This window comes from Mastomys coucha, unplaced genomic scaffold (genome assembly GCF_008632895.1).
Source record: "Mastomys coucha isolate ucsf_1 unplaced genomic scaffold, UCSF_Mcou_1 pScaffold23, whole genome shotgun sequence".
NCBI lineage: Eukaryota > Metazoa > Chordata > Mammalia > Rodentia > Muridae > Mastomys > Mastomys coucha.
The window spans coordinates 1,813,803-1,835,345 of NW_022196906.1; the positions used below are offsets into that span (position 1 = coordinate 1,813,803).

Sequence of the window (21,543 nt, forward strand, 5' to 3'; positions counted from 1 at the left end):
CCCTGAAATTAAAAACTACCTCTTGTAATTACATCAAGACGGTCTCTCGTGATTCCTTGGGTGCACGTTCTCCTGAGATTTGAGTGGGGGTCTCCGCCCAGGGGTCTTTCAGGTGGTGCATTGGCCAGGAAACACGTGACACCCAGGAACCCTGAAGACCCCTTGGAGGTATGTTTGTGTGAGTGTGGTGTGTTTCTGAGGAGTGTGGCGCCACTGCGATTGTGGTTTTGTGTTTTGTGAGTTTTGTTTTTGGTTTCAGTTTGTGGGCCCAGCAGCTGTAAGAACAAGCTGCAAGTGAAAACCCTGGATGTGGTGCCTGGGGTAGTGGAGAGTCAGGAGAGCCTGACTGTTGGTTTTCAGAACAAAGGAGACAGAATTCTCCTTTTGCCAAGGAGGGAGTGGAGGAGGAATCCTACTCCATCTGAGGCCAGGTTTGGCTGGTTTATAAGAGACCAGACTTGGATGAGTGTGTATTTTGTGACCGGTCCATCTCGGCAGTAGTGGCTGGTACAGGGGCTGAGTGACTCTGTGATTTGGCTGTGATTATCTGTGTATCTAATGTTTGTTATGGGGCCAAGTTGTCTATCTCTGTATAAGTTGTCTTTCTCTGTGTTTCTGGACCTGGCAAGGTCAAAGCTATCTGTGTGACAATTGTTTTTCTCTGTGTTTCTTGGTATCTTGTTCTATATAATTTGTCTGTTGATGTTAAGAAAAGAAAAAATGGCAGGCTCTGTTCGCCTCGGAGTGGCAGTCCTTTCAGATCGGATGGCCATCCATGGGCTGTTGTCTGAGAGAATTTGGTCCATCGCCCCCTTTGTGGGATCATCCTTTTGCTTCACTTTCAGATTCATTCAAGTCCTAGTACTACTGCTCTCAGTAGCAGGAGGGACACCTGCGGCTCTGCTGGCTCTGTGGGCTCCTCAAGGTCAGGTATGGCTGGAGAATGGAGCCCAGCAGCTGGGACAAAAAAATAAATAGGCAGGGACTCCTGAACAACCAAGTAGGTTTTTGCAAAATAAATTAATTGGGTAAAATATTGTCTTTATTATCTGGCTCAGAAATTATTAAATTGGTATCTTGTAAACTGTGGTGATTGAATATTAAAGTCTTGAGAGTCATGCTTTGCTAACCGGGAGGTGGACGCTATATAAATTATAATTGCTGTACTGTGTTTCATGTTAAAAAAAAATGGTTAAAACGTTAATTTAGCTTAACTTGTTTTAAAAGCACTTTCAACTTGCATAACAAAAACTGATAAGCCACTATGCTGTGACTGGGAGTAAAGCACAGCCAAAGAGAGCTGATAAAGCTGAGTGTCTCCACAAGCCGCCCTTAAAGGGGACAGCAGCTTTTCTTTGTTTGTAATCTTGGTAACAGAAAATTAGCTTAAATTAATAACTCAGGGTTAAAGTCATGTTAAGGGACAATGCGTGACATAAGCCAACCCAAGAAAACAGGTTTTCATGATATTTTATGTAATTCTTACCCCTTATAAGTCTAGTGAGGCCAATGGTGATGCCTGGACCAGAGATAAGATTTAAAACAATGTCTTTGATGTGTTCAAAATTGCACTATCATGCATTCATATATAAGAATTGCCAGCTAAACTTTGTAACATGAATATAATGTTTTTGATATTGAGTTTTTAAAAAAGAATGAAATGTTTAAAACTGGGTTTTGTTTGTCAAAGTTATGGTTAAGGGTTGCTAAAGAAGTTATTGAGAGATTTACTGTAAGTTGCTGAGGGATTAGTGCAAGTTGTAGAGGGACAGAGAAGCAGAGAAAAAAGCAAAAGAGAGATAAAGAGACAGAGGGACAAGAGGCTATACTGGCCACCGTAGTGAGAAAGACCAGTGCGTGTATGCACTGAGAATAGAGAACTTGAGGGAAAAAGCATGTCACAGAAGGACTGTGGATGTGTAAATGTGAGAAAGGTGTAGTGAAAAGGTGTAATAAAATGTTTAGAAGAGGGTCTTAGAAAATGGAGTCTAGTAAAGTGAGGACAAGAGATGAACAGTCTGGAGACAAATGAGAAAAAGACTTAGTTTGCCTTAGAAATAAAAAGTAAATAGAAAATAATCCAAATTCTACCAAAACATGATAGTAATAGAAAACCTGAAATAACTGTGGTTGTTGCTGGGAAGAGGCTGTTTTGCACGTACGATTGTCTGTTATCATTAAGCCAGTGAGAGATGCCTGCTGGTCCTTGGTCAAATACAGCTAAAATATCAGAGATGGGGACTTTCTTATTTAGAGATTTTAAGCACTGAGAACCCAAATATCCCCTAGATAGATCTAAAAGTTTTGTTTTTATAAAAGATGCTTAAAGTATTTACTGAAAGTTTGTTTTGAGATTTATATGTTACAGAAATATACAGCCTGGGTGAATATCCTCATCTAAACTGCCTGCTTGAACTCCTGGTGTCCTGGACTTCAGCTTGATCCAGTTAAGACACAGACATCAGAAGATTAATTCTGTTTTTCCTTCCCTGCCCCCTTATATCTCTACGCCCCCGTTCAGCTTGAAGAAGCTCTGATGAGTCGTCTACCTGGTTCCCTGGGCTTTGGGGCTAGAGGGGGTTATTATTGTTATGTTTCTAAAAAATATAAAATGGTTATATTTGAAATAGAGAAAAAATATCCAGATTTAATTGTATAGCTATAAAAAGCCTTATAGTTTGTTATTGAGTTAAATATTTACCCTGTATTGAAAGTGATTTAATTAGTGTATAAGACAATTTAAACTAGAAACATTGTGTGACTAGAATTTAGTCAGATATTTGAGTATTTTTTCAGATACATAGCTTATTCTCAAAAAGTTTGCTTTGATATTTATATCTATAATAGTAATTGATAAAAGTTGAGGCTTGTGTTATAAACCATTTACATCTTAAACTAGTGTGCAAGAAATAAGAGCTCTTAAATTGAGAATTTTTAAGATTGAGTGTACAATGGTATTCTTATTGACTGTGAGGTGTAGCTAATACAGTTCTGTTGTACATACTTAAAGATCAAAAGATAAAGTTTTCTATATTCACTTAAGAGATTTATAGTTTTAGTATTTCCCTAGTGGAAAGGGCTTAGACCCAAATCCTTCTGTTAATGTTATTATAGACAGATTTGAGATGTTTAGGGCCAAATTAACAAATTTATATCTCTGAGTTTATTATTAGAGTAATTTTAAGAGAAAAAAATTTGAGAGTAGTTTATAGATAATAGTCCAGATTACTTTACATAGATAGTTGGTTTTCAAAAACAGCAGAAATCCACAGAATATGGCATTTGATATTATTTATTCATCTGGCTAGAGATCTGTCTATGACTGACAGTACCCCTTTCTCAGACTCAAAGAAGAAACTGAGCATCATTTGAACTGCTCCAGCTGTGGTGAGACAGCCACTAGGCAAAAGTTGCCTCTTCATCTACAGATGACACTGTCCAAAAAGGACACACAGGTCTAGGACAGCTTATATCTGCCAAGACAGAGTAGGCCAGTCCTTCCTGTTTTCAGACATTCATGGGCCAGAAGGCTGAAGATTGATGCTCCAACGTTTTAAAGTAAGGGCTGTCCAGGTGTCCAGCTGTCTCTATTATATTTCTGGAAGCTGTGTTAAGCTTCCCCATATGTTCTCTATTATTCAGTCATTCCCAGATTTCTGGTGGAGTTGAAAGACTATGAAAGTTAAAAGAGATACAAAGTAAGTTGTTAAGAAAACTAGTGCAGGTAGCTAAAAAAGTGTTTTAAATGGAAAAAAAGAGTTACAGAAAGACTGTAAAAGGACATAATAAAGAGATAAAATGTTAAAAATGTTTTTAAAAATAAAGTCTAGTGTGCAAGTCAGAAAAAAATAAGAGGCTAGAGAGCTAAAAATAAAGACAAGAAAAAGAAGAAGCTAAAAAGCTTGTGAGCCAGTAAGGTAGTGCCTGACAATAAAAAAGAGAGTTAAGAGTTTCCCTGACAGTTATGTTAAAACTACTTAGAGACTACAGGGACAGCTACAAGAACATCCGTTATGGCTTTACAACATAAGGTATATAGAGAACTAAGAGAGGCCATTGACTCAGATACAGAAAGAATAGAAAAGACTTTGGCTGACCAACAAGAGTCACTCACCTCCCTCTCAGAAATGGTCCTCCAAAATAGAAGATAAGATCTGTTATTCCTAAAGGAAGGGGGCCTATGTGCTGCATTGAAAGAAGAATATTGTTTTTACATAGATCACTCAAGAAGAGTCAATGATAATTTAGCCAAAATAAGAGAAGGTTTAGAACAAAAGAAACGAGAAAGAGCTCAAGGCAAGAATTGGTTTGAAACTTGGTTTAACTCCTCTCCCTAGCTAACATCTCTGCACTTGCAGGACCGCTAAATACCATTGGTCCTTATATTTTTAACAGACTTATAGCTTTCATCAGAGAAAGAATTGGGGCTGTGAAACTTATGGTATTACATCATCAATATAATACCTTGCCTCAAGAAAAAGAACCTGAGCTAGATAGTTCTATGATTAGAACTATGTAAAAGAAAAAAGGGGGAATGAAAGGAAAAATTAAAGCTTTAGACCTGTGCTGACTAGGAAGGAAAGTTATGGGCCTAAAAATCCATCACAAGCTGGCCCACATAGGCCTGGGAATGAGCAAGCCGTCTGTTAGACATCCTGAGAACTAGCAGGTCAAGAAGACATAAACTACATGTCTGGGCAGATATGGTTTAAGGTCAGATGCTCTGTTGACTCAGATTAACACCAACCTTAGGAATTTTCCACTCTGTTCTGCACGTAATAGTTAATATTTGAACTAGCCAATCATGTACAGCCATACTGATCCCTTTGTTCCCCCAGACCTTTCCCCTATATAAACACCTAACTTTCAAGCCTCGTGGTCGGTTCCACTATCTCCTGCATGAGATAGGTGTGGTGCTGAACCGGAGCACCCTGAAATTAAAAACTACCTCTTGTAATTACATCAAGACGGTCTCGGTCTCTCGTGATTCCTTGGGTGCACATCCTCCCAAGATTTGAGTGGGGGTCTCCTCCCAGGGGTCTTTCAAGGTGAGGGTAAGAATCTGGCTGTGATGATTTTGAAAAGCATTCATCTCAGAGAAAAGAGTAACTTATAAAGTTCTCTTCTTCAAAATTGATACAATAGTTACAAATATCAAGCAAAACATTCAGTCTCAGGGCTGGCAAGATGGTTCAGTAGGTAAGAGCACTGACTCCTCTTCTGAAGGTCCTGAGTTTGGATCCCAGCAATCACATGGTGGCTCACAACCACCTGTAATGAGATCTGACGCCCTCTTCTGGTGTGACTGAAGACAGGTACAGTAAATTACACGGGAGGCAGCGGCCTGGAACAATCAGGGCCAAGTTCAATTCCCAGCAGCAACACACATGATGGCTCATGGTCATCTGTATAGCTACAGTGTACTCATACACATAAATAAATAAAAATAAATCTTTAAAAAAACCATTCAGTCTCACTCTTTGTTGTTCTCTTACAAGCCACCTCCCAAGTTAATTGTTTATGTTTATTTTGGCTGTATAAATACTTTTGAAATATGTAAGCTGTTCTGAAAACCATAGTATAGTGTAAAAACATCAAATAAACAATCCTACTAATAGAGAGGCTGAGATAGGAGAAGCATGGTTTCAAGACCATTATGTGGTACACAGCAAGACACTGTCAAATACAAACAAGCATAAAGTGTATATGGATTGTACAATATTGGATCTATTTCTCCAATTACCAAAATAGAGAGACCACCAGATGATAGCCAACAAATTTCCAATTCCTCATATTTTTGAATTTGAATCGATTAGGATAAATTGGTAATATTAATTTTCATATTAAGAGATATTAAGAAAAAGTAATTGTTACTTCCTGTTATTTTTGTTTTTAGAGGTATTACTGTGTTTGTGTGGGTTTATTGAAAGGTTAATCTCTTGCTTCTTCTAGGGTGTAGTTTTTCTCCTTATATTGGTGTTTTTCCTATTATCCTTTGTAGGGCTGGATTTGTGGAAATATATTGTGTGACTTTAGTTTTGTCATAGAATATCTTGGTTTCTCCATCTATGGTAATAGAGAGTTTTGCTGGGCATAGTAGCCTGGGCTGGTATTTGTGTTCTCTTAGGGTCTGTATGACATCTGCTTAGGATCTTCTAGCTTTCATAGTCTCTGGTGAGAAGTCTGGTGTAATTCTGATAGGCCTGCCTTTATAGGTTACTTGACCTTTTTTCCTTACTGCTTTTGATATTCTTTCTTTGTTTACTGAATTTGGTGTTTTGATTAGTATGTGACAGGAGGAATTTCTTTTCTGGCCCAGTATATTTGGAGTTCTGTAGGCATCTTGTATGTTCATGGGCATCTCTTCCTTTAGGTTAGGGAAGTTTTCTTCTATAATTTTCTTGAAGATATTTACTGGCCCTTTATGTTGGGTGTCTTCACTTTCCTCTATACCTATTATCCTTAGGTTTGGTTTTCTCATTGTGTGCTGGATTTACTGGATGTTTTGGGTTAGGACCTTTTTGCATTTTGCATTTTCTTTGACTGTGTCAATGTTTTCTATGGTATCTTCTGCCCCTGAAGTTCTCTCTTCTATCTCTTGTATTCTGTTGGTGATGCTTCAAGCATCTATGACTCCTGATCTCTTTCCTAGGCTTTTTATCTCTAGGGTTGTCTCCCTTTGTGATTTCTTTATTGTTTCTATTATTAGGTCCTGGATGGTTTTGTTCATTTCCTTCACCTGTTTGATTGTGTTTTCCTGTAGTTTTTAAGGGATTTTTGTGTTTCCTCTTTAGAGCTTCTAGCTATTTGCCTGTGTTCTCCTGTATTTCTTTAAGGGAGATATGGCCTTCTTAATGTCCTCTATCATTATCATGAGAAGTGATTTTGGATCTGAATCTTGCTTTTCTGGTGTCATGGTGTGTGCAGGACTTGCTATGGTGGGAGAACTGGGTTCTGACGATGCCAAGTAACCTTGGTTTCTGTTGCTTATGTTCTTATGCTTGCCTCCCACCATCTGGTTATCTCTAGTACTACCTGCCCATGATCCTGGTTGTGTTAGAACTCCTCAGAGTCAAGCTGTCTCTGTGATCCTGTGATTCTGGACTCTTGTGATCCTGGGCTAATTAGAGTGTCAGGGAATACAGCTTCCTCTGGGATTTATTGTACTCACTGCAGAATCTGCGCCTAAGGTCTGCTTAGGGCACCGGCCTAGACAGACCGAAAAGAACCTGTGCCACTGATATGGTATTGTTTCTGTGTGCCTGGGTCCCTCTGGTCCCAGTTACTCCCAGTGTTGGGACAGATGTTGTCTTCCTCACCTCTGATTCTCTAGAGAATCTCCTTTTCTGATATTATGCTTTACAATAATGCTGTGTGCAGTCTCATCTGCTTGTCTTTCATGATTAGCAGAACAGAGGAGGCATATAGCTCAGTGGTAGAACATTTGACTGCATTATTAGCTCAGTAGCCAAGAAGTTTTTCTTTTAATGAATATTTAACATAAATATTTACAATTATACTATTACTATATTAATACTTTAAAATCAATTTTAAATTCTAATATCCCAAAGGGTTGTTGTCAGAAGTGGATTTATATATGCTCAAACTAATTAAAAACTAAAGACTAGCTGATAATCAGATTTTTACTTCATTAAGTTTAGATTAAGATAATTAGTCAAGGAGGAAAAGTTTCTTTGGTAAAAATGTTGTTAATCCATGGAAAAAAATAAAAACTTGTTAGTCTATTTAGCTTAAAGCTAGATTAGCATAAGGGTGCTGGTAGATAAAGCTTATATAACAAGGCTTCTTTTAATGATTGTAATAACTAATTAGCAAATCTTATAGTGAGGTAAGAATTGCCTTTTTTCCAAATTTAAATTATTTTTACATCGACTTATTACCATAAAAATAAAGAATTAGGCACCAGTGTTTTTAATAAGAAATTTATACAGATACCCTGCGGTTACAACAAAACTGCAGTGAACAAAATCACATGCAAGAACTTCTTAGTCAAAGACTCTCCTTCATGCATGGCTCTGGCTATGGCCAATGCCAGATGGGTTTCTGATAAGACCTAATACCTGCAGTCTTATCTACGATTGTGGGTCTTCACATCTCTAATTATTTAAATAATATGTAACAAGTATAGTTATGGAGCTAGGGAAGTGAACAGCTAACAGGTTGGCCTAACAAATGGGTCAGGCAATTTCTTAACCACTACACATGCATACAACTGCAAAATAGCAGTCAGGACAACTCCTGGATTCGGCCACAGTGAATCCCGGAGATGGTCAAATATAGTTTCTTAATATCATAAATGAAATGACTTTCCAAAGTGATATGGAAAGATTTCAAAATACTATAATGTAGGAACATGTTTCAAGAACTGAATCATGAATTGGAAATTCTGAATACTTGTAAGAAAATTCCAAGAAAACAAAACAAGAGTCTTGTGACCTCTCTTTATTAAAAACCACAAGATTGTTTTCAGAATGGGATTTTGTGTCCCTCCAAGGTGTATTGGATAGAAGTGAGTTTATTTCAGATTACTCAACACAACTGAATATTGTTGTTTATTTATATGCCTCTATGGAAAAACACTTTATTACACTTTACTCATATGACTCTTCATAACTCTCAGACTATAAATTCTTTGATGCTCTCAATAAACTTGACTATTGCATAAAATCTTTAGTCTGCTCCTTTTTAGATCCTCCCAGGTCTAACTGTCAACTACAGTAGTAAATAAACACTGCCATAATGATGCTAGGTATAAGACAGTTTATGAATTCAAATTATACTCATTCTATTAAAAGCATTTACTCTATGACAAATGCTTGCAAGATAGGGGAGACAAAATACCAAATAACTGACATACAGATAAAAAGTAGAAAATGACATTGAAAGTACTACCTTACCAAAGTTTTATTTTTTGAATTCTCTATATAGAATTGAATAATCAAGCTGTTTCCTTATGAATATGAATAGTTCAGGTGTAATACAACCAAGTATCATTTTTATACAGGTTAGTCATACCATATCTCTTTATTTTTGTCAAGTTCTGTAGAAATTCTCTGCACCTCTTTTACATATCAAAATGAGACTTTAAGGCAATGGAAGCAGATTACATGATTATTAACAAAATTAAAGGAACATGGCCAAGCCTCCCAGGGATGTCCTAGCCACCACACATGGCCTAGCAACCTGGCTAAGGACCTGACTGCTCCTCTCAGCCTCTGCTACATTCTGCTTGTCAGGATAGCTACTTTATCAGTCTTGCTCCCTCCTTTAGGGACTCTACAGATCCCAGCCTGCTCCCTACTAGGGAGGGACTCTTCAGACATCACTTGTGACCTAGGGACCTAGTGCTACACACAGAAAAATGAAATCACTCTGCTCTAAATGGATCAAGGACCTCAAGAGAAAACCAGGATCCCTAAATCTCACAGAGAGCAAAGCACGGGAAAGGATTTTCTAAACAGATCACAAAGAATAGGCATTGAGACCAAAAATAAGTGAGACCTCATGAAACAAAAAGTTCCATAAAGCAAGTGGCACTATCATTTGAAGGAAGAGATAGAATATACCAGACAGAGGGTCTTTGTCTAGACTATATAGTGAACTCAAAAAAAATAAACATAGGGCAACAAGCAACCCAATTAAACAAAGGGCATGGAATTAAATAGAACTCTCAAAAGATAAAGTATAAATAGTTGAGAAACATTTAAAAATGTTCAACATCCTAAGCCATCACAGAAATGCAAATTAAAACAACTTTGAGATTTCATCTTAACACCAGTTAGAATGGCTAAGATCAAGCAGAGGATTAAAAATGCTTCCGTGGGTATAGGGCAATGGGCAATTACTGTTGGTGAGCATACAAATTGGTGTGACAATGTGGAAATTAGTGTAGAAAGCAGGAGACTCAGCTATCCCACTCTTGGGCATATACCTAAGGGATTCCATAGTCTGCTCTAAGGATGATCGCAAACACCCTACATGTCCCAAATCACCGATGTGTGGATAATGAATGTGTATTTACATAGTACAATATTATTCAGTCATTAGGGAAACACAATTATGGAATTTCAGATAAATGGATGGAGTTGGAAACAATCATTCTGTGAGTGAGGTGACCCAGACCTAGACAGACAAACACATTGGAAGCAATCATCCTGTGAGTGAGGTGACCCAGACCTAGACAAACAAACATTTCATGTTTTCTTTCATCTGTGGATATTAGTGTTAGCCCTTTGGCTATGTGCTTTATTTGGAATACACACAAAGGTCAGAAGTTAGTACATGGCCATAAGGATGGACTTTCAAGGGGTGGGAGAAAGAATGCTATGTTACAACAGAATAACAAAAATTGATTGGTCAAACTGGTACAGCCAGTGTGAGGACAGGGCAGTGAAGGCGCAATATGGGGAGGGGTAATAACACTACAAACCTTTCAAAAATGTCACATGGAAGCATGCCTAGTACTATAGAGCTTCATAAGATATAAAAGAGTTATCCTATAAAGAGGCAACACTAGATACCACAGGCTAAGAACAACAACTACAAACAACAACAACAACAAATGCCCACTGCTGGGAATGGTTACCTCTTTTGGAGTTTTTGGCTAGTGAGGCCTCACAGAACACCAAACATTGTAAGTTATTCCCAATACTCATGGTTGCTCTCCAGACTTGATGGTTAGATCCTATTGCTGAACACACCACATACTAGGTCATAAGACATGGAGAAATCAAGCTGGTACAGATCTGGAAGTTCCATCTTAACTGGCTGGCTTTCATAGTGTAAGAACATACTATGTACACTATATGACAAGAAAAGTAATGATCAATCTTACCTGGTTGTGACTATAATGATATAATGATGACTAGCCGGGCCAGACACACTTACTGGTGTAATAGTGGTATGCACATCATGGTAGTAACCAAACACTTTCTGCTTGAACTTAAGGTCCTTTTCACAAGTTGAAACCCATGTCTGAAACCATTATTGGGGCCAAGAACCTATAGAGAGACAGGCCATGGGCCCTAATACTAAATGGACACATGCCTATCTGTTTGCTAAATGGACATAATATTAAATTGATTCCTAATGACTTATTATCATCTACATACAACAGTATGTTTCACAATTCTCATCAAAAAAGATTTTCTATGCAGGAAGTAGCAACTGAAACAGAGACCTTAAATTTAGGCAACCAATCCCTGTAATATATCTTATAACAAGTATTGTTTGCCCTAAAAAAATCTAAGATAATTTCTAACATGGTCTCATGACTTAGACCTTTCTTCTCTCCAGTGGTGCCTTAGACTTAAAGAATCTATTTTAGTTACTGAAGCTGCAATGTTTACCTCTTGATGCTGGCTTGTTTCTGTGGAGGACATATGTCTCCTCCTTATCAGCCCAAACTCTGAGCCCTTGATGGCTTGTGTGTCTTACTGTCTCCTCCCGCAGCTCTGTTCTCAACACTCTCGCTCTATTCTCTCACTCAAGCCTATACATCGGATGTGCTCTATTTTAAGCAATCTCACAATGTTTGGTATCAGGAAAACAATAATCACATTGATGAATTTTAATTACTAAAACAAATATATATAAGAAATACACATTTTACCTGGGTAGTGGTGGCACATGACCTTAAGCTCAGCACTTGGTTTAAACAGGCAGAAATTTACATGTATATTAATTTTTGTGAGGCAGAAGCAAACTCTATTTACTAATCATTATGTCACCAGTACTTCACATCAGCCCTGACATTCAGCAGCTGTTTAGGATATAAACACCATTCTGTCTTTCATCATTTTTACATGAATTGCACACATCATACCATAATGAACTAGCACTCTATGTGAAAGCCTCGGTATTCACTGACTTTGCCCACATGCTGTGCTCCAAATGTAAAACCCTGGGATCTGAGACTATAGGTAGGTCTTTGCTCAAACTGTTTGTATTCAGTTCGAAACATTTGTAAAATGACACATTTTTATAAGAAGCTACAAGCTTCCACTGTCAGTGATTCCTACAGATGAACTCTGGTCCTGCCTGCCTGCCCAGGTCCATGTTCCTTTATTCAACCAGAAGCTGTGTTGTTTTTTTATCATCAGGAGCTACTCCAGAAATGAGACATAGAAGACAACGACAAAAATTACTGAAATCCTACAGTAAAGATCACTTCAGGGATATGTGCAATTTTGTATTCTTACAAGTGAAGAAAATATCAAGCTAGTAAAAAAAAAAAAGATGTAAAAAAAAGGATATAAAAATTAACAGAATAAAATAAAAATCCAAGTAGTGGTAGTGAGAAGTGTTTGTTGGTTTGTTTGTTGGAAAGATAGCATGATTAAGTCCAAAAGTTTTTATCTCGAGTCAGGGATTCTTACACAGTTTTACAGAAGGTCATATAGAGACAATACAGTTTGATGACTACTATTCAACACACTATGGATGAAGAATCATGCTACTAAACAAGGCACTCCTGTTCAGGGTTACTACTTAACTCAGTTTATTTTCCTAGGGTACCTACCTGGTTAGCTGTGGGAAAATGCCACCAGTTGGAAAATAAGTAATCATGCTCAAATTTATAATTGTTCATGTAAAATTATTTTTAAAGATTAATTTTAGTATCAACAAAATAACATAACAACAAAGGACAATTAAGGTTATTGAAACACTTTTTGAAGCAAGAAAAGCTCTGACCAAGAAACAAGTAAAGCCAGTAACACTAACTACACAGAGTGGTTACCTCATCAGCAACTGGAGCACACAGACCTGTGAGCACTCCCCACTTTTAAAGACCACTGTAGATGGCTCCTTCTCTCTTTCTATCCCTTCCTTCCTCCTAACTGTCTCCTCCCTCTCACTCACTCCCTCCATACCAGTCTTTAACCACTTATCCACAGATTATGTCCAGCAATCTCCAGAGCAGATGGAGTGAGTGACCCAGTGTCTCTGTGTGATTTTCTCTGTCAATCAAATGTTGTTTTAATTCTAGCATGTTTTCTTGAATAATCCCACAATGAAGGGATGGTTATAACAGATACCAAACAAAAATTCCTATGGGCCCCAATCCTGTAGAGAAATCCCTTTTGTAGGAGGGAAGTTAAGAAGAAGATGAAAAGACAGCACCAGAAGATGCACATCAACCCACAAAGCTTGGGATCTCTAGAGAGGAAAGCTGGGGAATGGGTTACACAGGTACAGGGTGAGTCTATAGCCACAGGTCAACTTTTATATTAGCATGAAAACTGGCCAGAAAACAGACAAACTTGTCTGTAGGTGAGAGGACAGGGCAGGCATTTTCAAGTACCTATAACTCATGGCCTGAGTTTCTCTGTGCAATGGCTGTGACTGCTGTCAAAGACAGTGTGTATGTGTAGTGGAGGTAGAAAGAGAGTTAAATAAATGAGTCATTTTAGACTACAAAAGTTGCATCAAGAATGCTACATTAAAATGCAGATTGAGCAGCAACCACATGGTAGCTCACAACCATCTTAATGGAATCCGATACTGTCTTCTATTGTGCCCAAAGACAGCAACACTGTACTTATATAAATAAAATAAATAATTCTTTTTAAAAAAATGTAGATTGAGTTATTGTACAGAGGCACTAATACAGTAAAGTCAGAGGTCTACTGCTAGGAGAGGCTTAAAGCATGAGGATTTGAAGCAAATGAGGTCCATACCATAAGACTATGCAACAAAAAATAAAAAAACAAAAAAAAGATGGGTATTTGTAAAGCAGATTCAAGCTGCAAAGGAAATAACAAGAATGCAAAAGTGTGCACAGGGTCCTGCATGCAACACTAACTTGTCTCACCTGAGCAACTAAACAGGGCACTCCCATTTACTGTTACCTCTTAACTTGGTTTATTTTCCTAGAGTATCTACCTGGTTAGCTGTGGGAAAAAGCCATCAGTTGGAAAACAAGTAGTGTTTCCCCAGAGGAGGAACACTCCTTAAAGCAGTCAGATCCCAGTTCTGACAGGGCTTCCGTGGCTACCTAAGTTACAATCTGTACAATCCAGCTGGACAACTGTAGATTTTCCTTCACATTATCAATGTTTATAAAACAAAAACCAAAACAAGCTGTGGACAGACATTTTAAAGAGTGTGGTATAAACATCTGAAGTGACATAAAGATGAAAAGGTCCATCCTCCTCACTCCTAAGGATATTTCTATAGGTAAATCTACATACCATAGTCAGAGCCACATGCTCAGCTGCTAAATAGTCCATTCTTACCTGAATTGCCAGGGTCCGGGCTACGAGAGCACGCAGGTACTGGAGGGGGTCCTCGGGGCCTTCCCACCTGCTCTGCCATGTGAGAGGACACTGCAGAGGAAAAGAGGACAGTCAGCTTACACACAGACTTTCAGCATCAGTGTGGATGGAAGACGGACTGAGTTAAAATGGAGTCATTACATGGTAAATGTCTTAAGGCACAAATGTATCTACTACTTGTTCTCTATGAAAATGGCCAACCATATTTTCTTGATGTGAGATTTGGTACAATATGAAGTCGAAGTAAAAAATTTAAATTCATTTAAAAATTGTTAAAGATAAAAAGGGTCTTGTTCCCTACAGAATATTTTCAAGGTATGTAGCACATAGATTTTACACATAAATGTGCTCCAGGTAAGCTGTGCAAGGAGAAAAGGTTAACTGAATTGTGTACCCAAATCTTTCTTCCCAGATAGCTCACTGTTAGTTTGCACTAATGCACACATGTAAACTTTAGTGAGTACATGTATATACACTATAACACTTTTGTGAAGGCTTGCTGGATTTTCAATATATTTATTACATATCAACAAACTTTGTATTTTTCTAATTATGATAACAAAATGAGATGCCTCAGTCATTCAAGTGAGAAAATACTACAGGGTAGTTTGTATCAATCATCAATTGCATGTATAGAAGACGAGAAACATGTAATATCCAAATGTAAGAGTAGAAAAGGAACATAGAAGACATCAAATACTTTGGAGTAATCTAAGAATTCTTGGAAGTGAGAGCTAGGATAATGATGAAAACAGATCTGGTTTTTAAACATAAGTTTAAATATCAACCTGAAGACATATCATGCCTGAAGGCATGAGAAAAACTAAGTCCAAAACAAGAAAAGATGAAACACACACACACACACACACACACACACACACACACTATAGTTGAAACCCGTGAAACAGAACAAAACATGTTACTGGTCAACATCAAACAGCCGTCATTTTGAAAAGCAAACTGACAAAGGTTTCAATAGCTTAACTAACAAACAAAAGACTTAAAAATGTCAGAGGTGTTAAAGGAAAATATTGATATAAAAAAAATGTGAATATCATTCGAGTGTTAATATACACAAGAACATGCAAACAAATGATCCTAGAGAAAAGGTCCCCCTCTTGGGCCTCTCAAACCTGAAGCTTGTGAGATGTTTCAGTGGGTGAAGGCACTGTTAAACCTGAGGACCTGGGTCCCACATACTGGAAGCAAAAATGTCTACTTCTGTAAGTGACCTTTGACCTCCATGCACACATGTGATCATACATACATCAATGCAATGAGACCTTTCAAAAATCAATGGCAGAAAACATTACCAAACCAGAAAAAATTAACAAGACTGAGTGGGCAGCACTAGCAGTAGTAGTAATGATAATGATAATGATGGTGATGATAATGATGATGATGGTGATGGCTATGATAATGATGGGGATGATGATGATGGTGGTGACAGTGATAATAATAATCAGACATCCCACTAAACGAAAGGCCAGCACCACTGCTGAGCTATGAGAAACCTTTCCACTGTCCCTCAGTCACACTATGTAATCTCCACTTCAGTCCTCACAATGTATCCTCTACTGTCCCTCATCCTCACAATGTGACTCCACTATCCATAAGTCCTCACAATGTGACTCCACTGTCCCTTATTGTCACAATGGAAATCCACTCTCCCCTCTTTCTTCTTACCTCTACCTAGCACTTTTTTGCTCTATTCCTGTATATAGCTTATACAGACTGAAAAGAGCTTAAACGGTCCTAGACACAATATATAAGGAGATGTACATTAACTCCACGAATCTAGCAATTACACACTGCAAACCTGTTTTTAGTCATTACACTGTAGTCCAGACTATGCACAGGGAAATGAGGTGAATGATCAAGTGAGCAAGGAAACTTCCTTTTTTGAGTTCCCATGCTGCACCACTGGGCTGCACAATCCTGCATCTGCTCTGAACACTTTCTTCCCACTGTAGGATGACCCATATTCTGCATGTTTGCCATTTCCAGTTTTAACTGATTGAAAAGGCATTTAATGTTTCGGATCAGTATATTGGGATAATCTGTAAAACTGGTTCAGTAAGGAGCTCAATTAAAATGATTTTAGAAGAGCAATGTAATCCATTAATTTCTAATGAAGTGATACACTCATGATTACTTAGCATGAATGACAAGAAAATATGTTGGCTTCGTTTTGACTTAACTATATCCTTAAAGTTGATGTAAAATGTGTTCTTGTGTAAGAGAGAATAGTAGTACTGATGATATATTCATTAATATGTCTTCTTATAAAATAAAAGCAGCAACGATTTAGGAATCACCAGTAACTGTCAAATAAACAATTGCTATATCAACTGAAGAAACACTGAACAGACATTAACAGCTAATGGAAAATGAAATGATATTATAAAGAATTAAAAATTTGTGAACCATTTATAAAAATCTTAATCAAGGAAAGAGTTTCACGTAATTAAGCCTTAGAAGCTTTTTCTTCAAAAGTTATCTAAAAGAAGAATATAGGATTGTCATTATAGAAAACTATTTAGAGCTACTCATATTTTTAGTTGATTATGCTAAATGTCTCCAAAATGATTAATAGAAGCAAAAGCAGCAGTCCAGTTGTGCATGTGTGAGTATGTTGTATGTCCGTGTGGACATGGATGTGTGCGTGCATACACATGCATGCATGTGCATGTTATAAGCATTTAGCACTTTCCTGAAGCTCCAGGAATCTGAATGAGAACATCAGAGATATGGCTGCAAGGAGAGAAAGTTGATGTGCAAACACCCTGTGATAGAAAAGTGAGGAACACAGAGACCACATGATCTCTACACAGTCTGAACTTGGGATTGGGAAAGAGCCAGTGCAATTTAATGTGATATTTGGCAAAATCATCTGGAAAGGGGTGTATATGTCCCTCAAAAAACTATGAACAGAAGAAAAGCAAAAGTCCCAGCAGCCTGCACATGCATGCTATTTGCCTCACTTTAAAAAATGCAATTTCCAGAAGAAATTCTGGATGCTGCATAATACATCCCAAGCATAGCATGCCCATAGCACAGGGTCAGGAACTTGCTGGCTCCCACTGCTGCTCTGACAGAGAATCACAAAAACAGGGATCTTACAGTTAGCCCACTTAGCTGGAGAGAAGAGAAAGAAGACAGAAATAGAAGTACCAAAGGCCTCCCTGAATCAACTGGTAAACAAGTGACCTTCAATTACTTATTAATCACCTGCCTCTCCTAGATCACCCTATACGTGTCGTGCTCTTTTCTATCCTTATTAATGTTAGAGATGATACCACAGATTGTCTTCAGCATGCTTACACATATGGTCTGGTTTTGATTCTGACTATTTCTGTGGTATACTTTTCTCTTCTAAGACATGAGGAGTAGGCTGACGACTGCTAAGATCCTCACATAAGACAGGAAAAGAAATCAAACAAAATAGAGGCAAACTGCACCACAGAAACAGTATACACGCACACATATATACACTTACACAAGCATATATATATATACATATGTACACGTACATGTACATGTATATACATGCATATATATACTCTACACATACACACACACACACATATATACCAACATTCATATAAGCCAAGATGGTACCTCCAAAACCTCATACAACTACTCAATAACTGGACCAAATAAAAACTACAAGAATTCAAATGACACTAGACTAAGAATGTAAAGGTTTAATTTTAAAAATACTTAGTGACCTCAAAGAGGATTCAGACAAGGATGCAAAGGATGGAAGTCCATTTGAGATCTGGTTGAGAAAGCAAGGTATTTAGATGAGATGTTCAGAAAAAAAGATTGAGATTCTGAAGAAAAAAAGAATAGCAGCATTCTCTCTCCAGTGACTTTCTAAGGCGGGACCAGCCTGGAGGCACAGGCCTCACAAGTGGCAGGGCAGCCCAGACAGGATTCTCTCAACCTCCATCTACACCTAGGAGTGACAGAGGTGGATCTGCAGCCCTCTCTGACCCTTCCCTGAAAGCGGAGAGCCAGCCTTCAGGGAGTGCTCTAACCCAGGGACTCAGATGAGATCTGCCATTCTCTCTCCGGTGACTTTCTAAGGCAGGACCAGCTGGGAGGCACAGGCCTCACAAGTGGCAGAGCATCCAGGATAGGATTCAATCAACCACCGTCCACACCTAGGAGGGACAACAGATCCACAGCTCTCTCTGCACCTTTCCCCCAAGTGGAGATCTTGTCTCCGGGAAGTGCTCTGACCCCAGAACTCAGGACAGATAACTGATCCACAGCCATCTGGGTCCAGGTTTTACCAGAGGAGAGCTCATCTCCCAGAAGTGCTGACACAGGCTTACAGACCCACAGGAGGAACAAACTCTAGTCAGAGACAGCAAGAACATCTAACATCAGAGATCAATAGATGGCGAAAGGCAAATAAATGCAAGAATCTTACCAACAGAAACCAAGACTACTTGACTTCATCAGAACCTAGTACTCCCACCACAGCAAGTCCTGGAGATCCCAAAACACCGGAAAAGCAAGATTTGGATCTAAAATCATATCTCATGATGGTGCTAGAGGAATTTAAGAAGAACATGAATAAGTCCCTTAAAGAAAAACAGGAGAAAACAGGTAAAGAGGTACAAGCCCTTAACGAAGAAACAAAAAAATCCCTTAAGGAATTACAGGAAAGCACAAACAAACAAGTGAAGGAATTGAGCAAAACCATCCAGGACCTAAAAATGAAAGTAGAAACCGTTAAGAAATCACAAAGAGAGACAATTCTGGAGTTAGAAATCTTAGGAAAGAAGTCAGGAAATATAGATGCAAGCATCACCAACAGAATACAAGAGATAGAAGAGAGATTCTCAGGCCATAAAAAACATTGACACAACAGTCAAAGAAAATGCAAAATGCAAAAAATTCCTGACCCAAAATATCCAGGAAATCCAGGACACAATGAGAAGATCAAACCTAAAAGACAGTGAAGACCTCCAACTTAACGGGCCATTAAATACCTTCAACAAAATTATAGAAGAAAACTTCCCTAACCTAAAGAAAGAGATGCCCATGAACATACAAGAAGCCTACAGAACTCCAAATAGACTGGACCAGAAAAGAAATTCCTCCCACCACATAATAGTCAAAATACCAAATGTACAAAACAAAGAAAGAATACTAAAACCAGTAAGGGAAAAGAGATCGAGTAACATATAAAGGCAGGCCTATCAGAATTACACCAGACTTCTCACCAGAGACTATGAAAGATAGAAGATCCTGGGCAGATGTCATACAGACCCTAGAAGAATATAAATGCCAGCCCAGATTACTATACCCAGCAAAATTCTCAATTACCATAGATGGAGAGACCAAAGTATTCCATGACAAAACCAAATTCACACAATATATTTACACAAATCCAGCCCTTCAAAGGGTAATAAATAGAAAACTCTTAACAGAAGAAGGTGAACTACATCTCTGAAAGTGCAAAAATGTAACCTGCCAACAAACTAAAAGAAGACAGCCACATGAATGGAATGCCAACTCTAACAACAAAAATAACAGGAAGCAACAACTACTTTTCCTTAATATCTATTAATATCAATGGAATCAATTCTCCAATAAAAAGACATAGACTATCAGACTGGGTATGTAAACGGGACCTAACATTTTGTTGCATACAGGAAACCCACCTCAGTGACAAAGACAGATACTACCTCAGAATAAAAGGCTGGAAAACAATCCTCCAAGACAATGGTCCCAAGAAAAATGCTTGAGTAGCCATTCTAATATCAAATAAAATCAACTTTCACCCTAAAATGATCAAAAAAGATAAGGAGAGACACTTCATATTCATCAAAGGTATGATCTACCAAGATGAACTCTCAATTCTGAACCTCTATGCTCCAAATCAAAGGGCAACTACATTCATAAAAGAAACTTTACTAAAGCTCAAAGCACACATTGCACCACACACAATAATAGTGGGAGATCTCAACAACCCACTCTCTACAATAGACAGATCATGGAAACAGAAACTAAACAAAGACACAGTGAGACTAACAGAAATTATGAAACAGATGTATTTAATAGATATCTATAGAACTTTTTATCCTAAAACAAAAGGATATATTTTCTACTTAGCAACTCATGGTACCTTCTCCAAAATTGACCATATAATTGGTCACAAATCAGGCCTCAGCAAATACAAGAAGATTGAAATAATTTCTTGTATCCTATCAGATCACCATGGACTAAGGCTGCTCCTCAATAACACCGTAAACAATAGAATGCCCACATACACGTGGAAGCTTAACAACACTCCAGTCAATGATAACTTTGTCAAGGAAGAAATAAAGAAATTAAAGACTTTCTAGAGTTTAATGAAAATGAAGACACAACATACCCAAACTTATGGGACACAATGAAAGCAGTCCTAAGAGGAAAAATAATAGCTTTAGGTACCTCCAAAAAGAAACTGTAGAGAGCATACACCAGCAATTTGACAGCACATCTGAAAGCTCTAGAGCAAAAAGAAACAAATTTACCCAAGAGCAGTTGAAGACAGGAAATAATCAAACTCAGGGCTGAAATCAACCAAATAGAAACAAACAGAACTATGCAAAGAATCAACCAAACCAGGAGCTGGTTCTTTGAGAAAATCAAGAAAATAGATAAACCCTTAGCCACACTAACTAGAGGGCACAGAGACATTATCCTAATTAACAAGATCAGAAATGAAAAGGGAGACATAACAACAAACACTGAGGAAATCCAAAAAATCATGAGATCCTACTACAAAAGCCAATACTCAAAAAAACTGGTAAACCTGGATGAAATGGACAATTTTCTAGACAGAAACCAGGTATCAAAGATAAATCAAGATCAGATCAACAATCTAAACAGTCCCATATCTGCTAAGGAAATAGAAACAGTCATTAATAGTCTCCCTACCAAAAAAAAGCCCAGGACCAGATGGGTTTAGTGCAGAGTTTTATCAAACCTTCAAAGAACACCTAATACCAATACTTCTCAAACTATTCCACAATATTGAAACTGAAGGCACTCTACCCAATTCGTTCTATGAAGCCACAATTACTCTGATACCTAAACCACACAAAGACCTAACAAAGAAAGAAAACTTCAGGCCAATTTCCCTTATGAATACTGATGTAAAAATACTCTATAAAATTCTTGCAAACCGCATCAAAGAACACATCAAAACGATCATCCACCATGATCAAGTAGGCTTCATCCC

The 21,543-nt window shown here is 37.9% G+C and overlaps 1 protein-coding gene across 4 annotated transcripts in view; it reads right to left on the reverse strand.

Moving 5' to 3' along the window:
* Dync2h1 (dynein cytoplasmic 2 heavy chain 1) overlaps positions 1-21,543 on the reverse strand; it is a 258,114-nt gene that overhangs the window by 19,325 nt on the left and 217,246 nt on the right. For all 4 annotated transcript variants that reach the window (XM_031344730.1, XM_031344731.1, XM_031344732.1 and 1 more), the window contains one exon: positions 14,259-14,348. In XM_031344730.1, the coding sequence (XP_031200590.1) occupies positions 14,259-14,348 (90 nt within the window). The remainder of the gene's footprint in view (positions 1-14,258; positions 14,349-21,543) is intronic.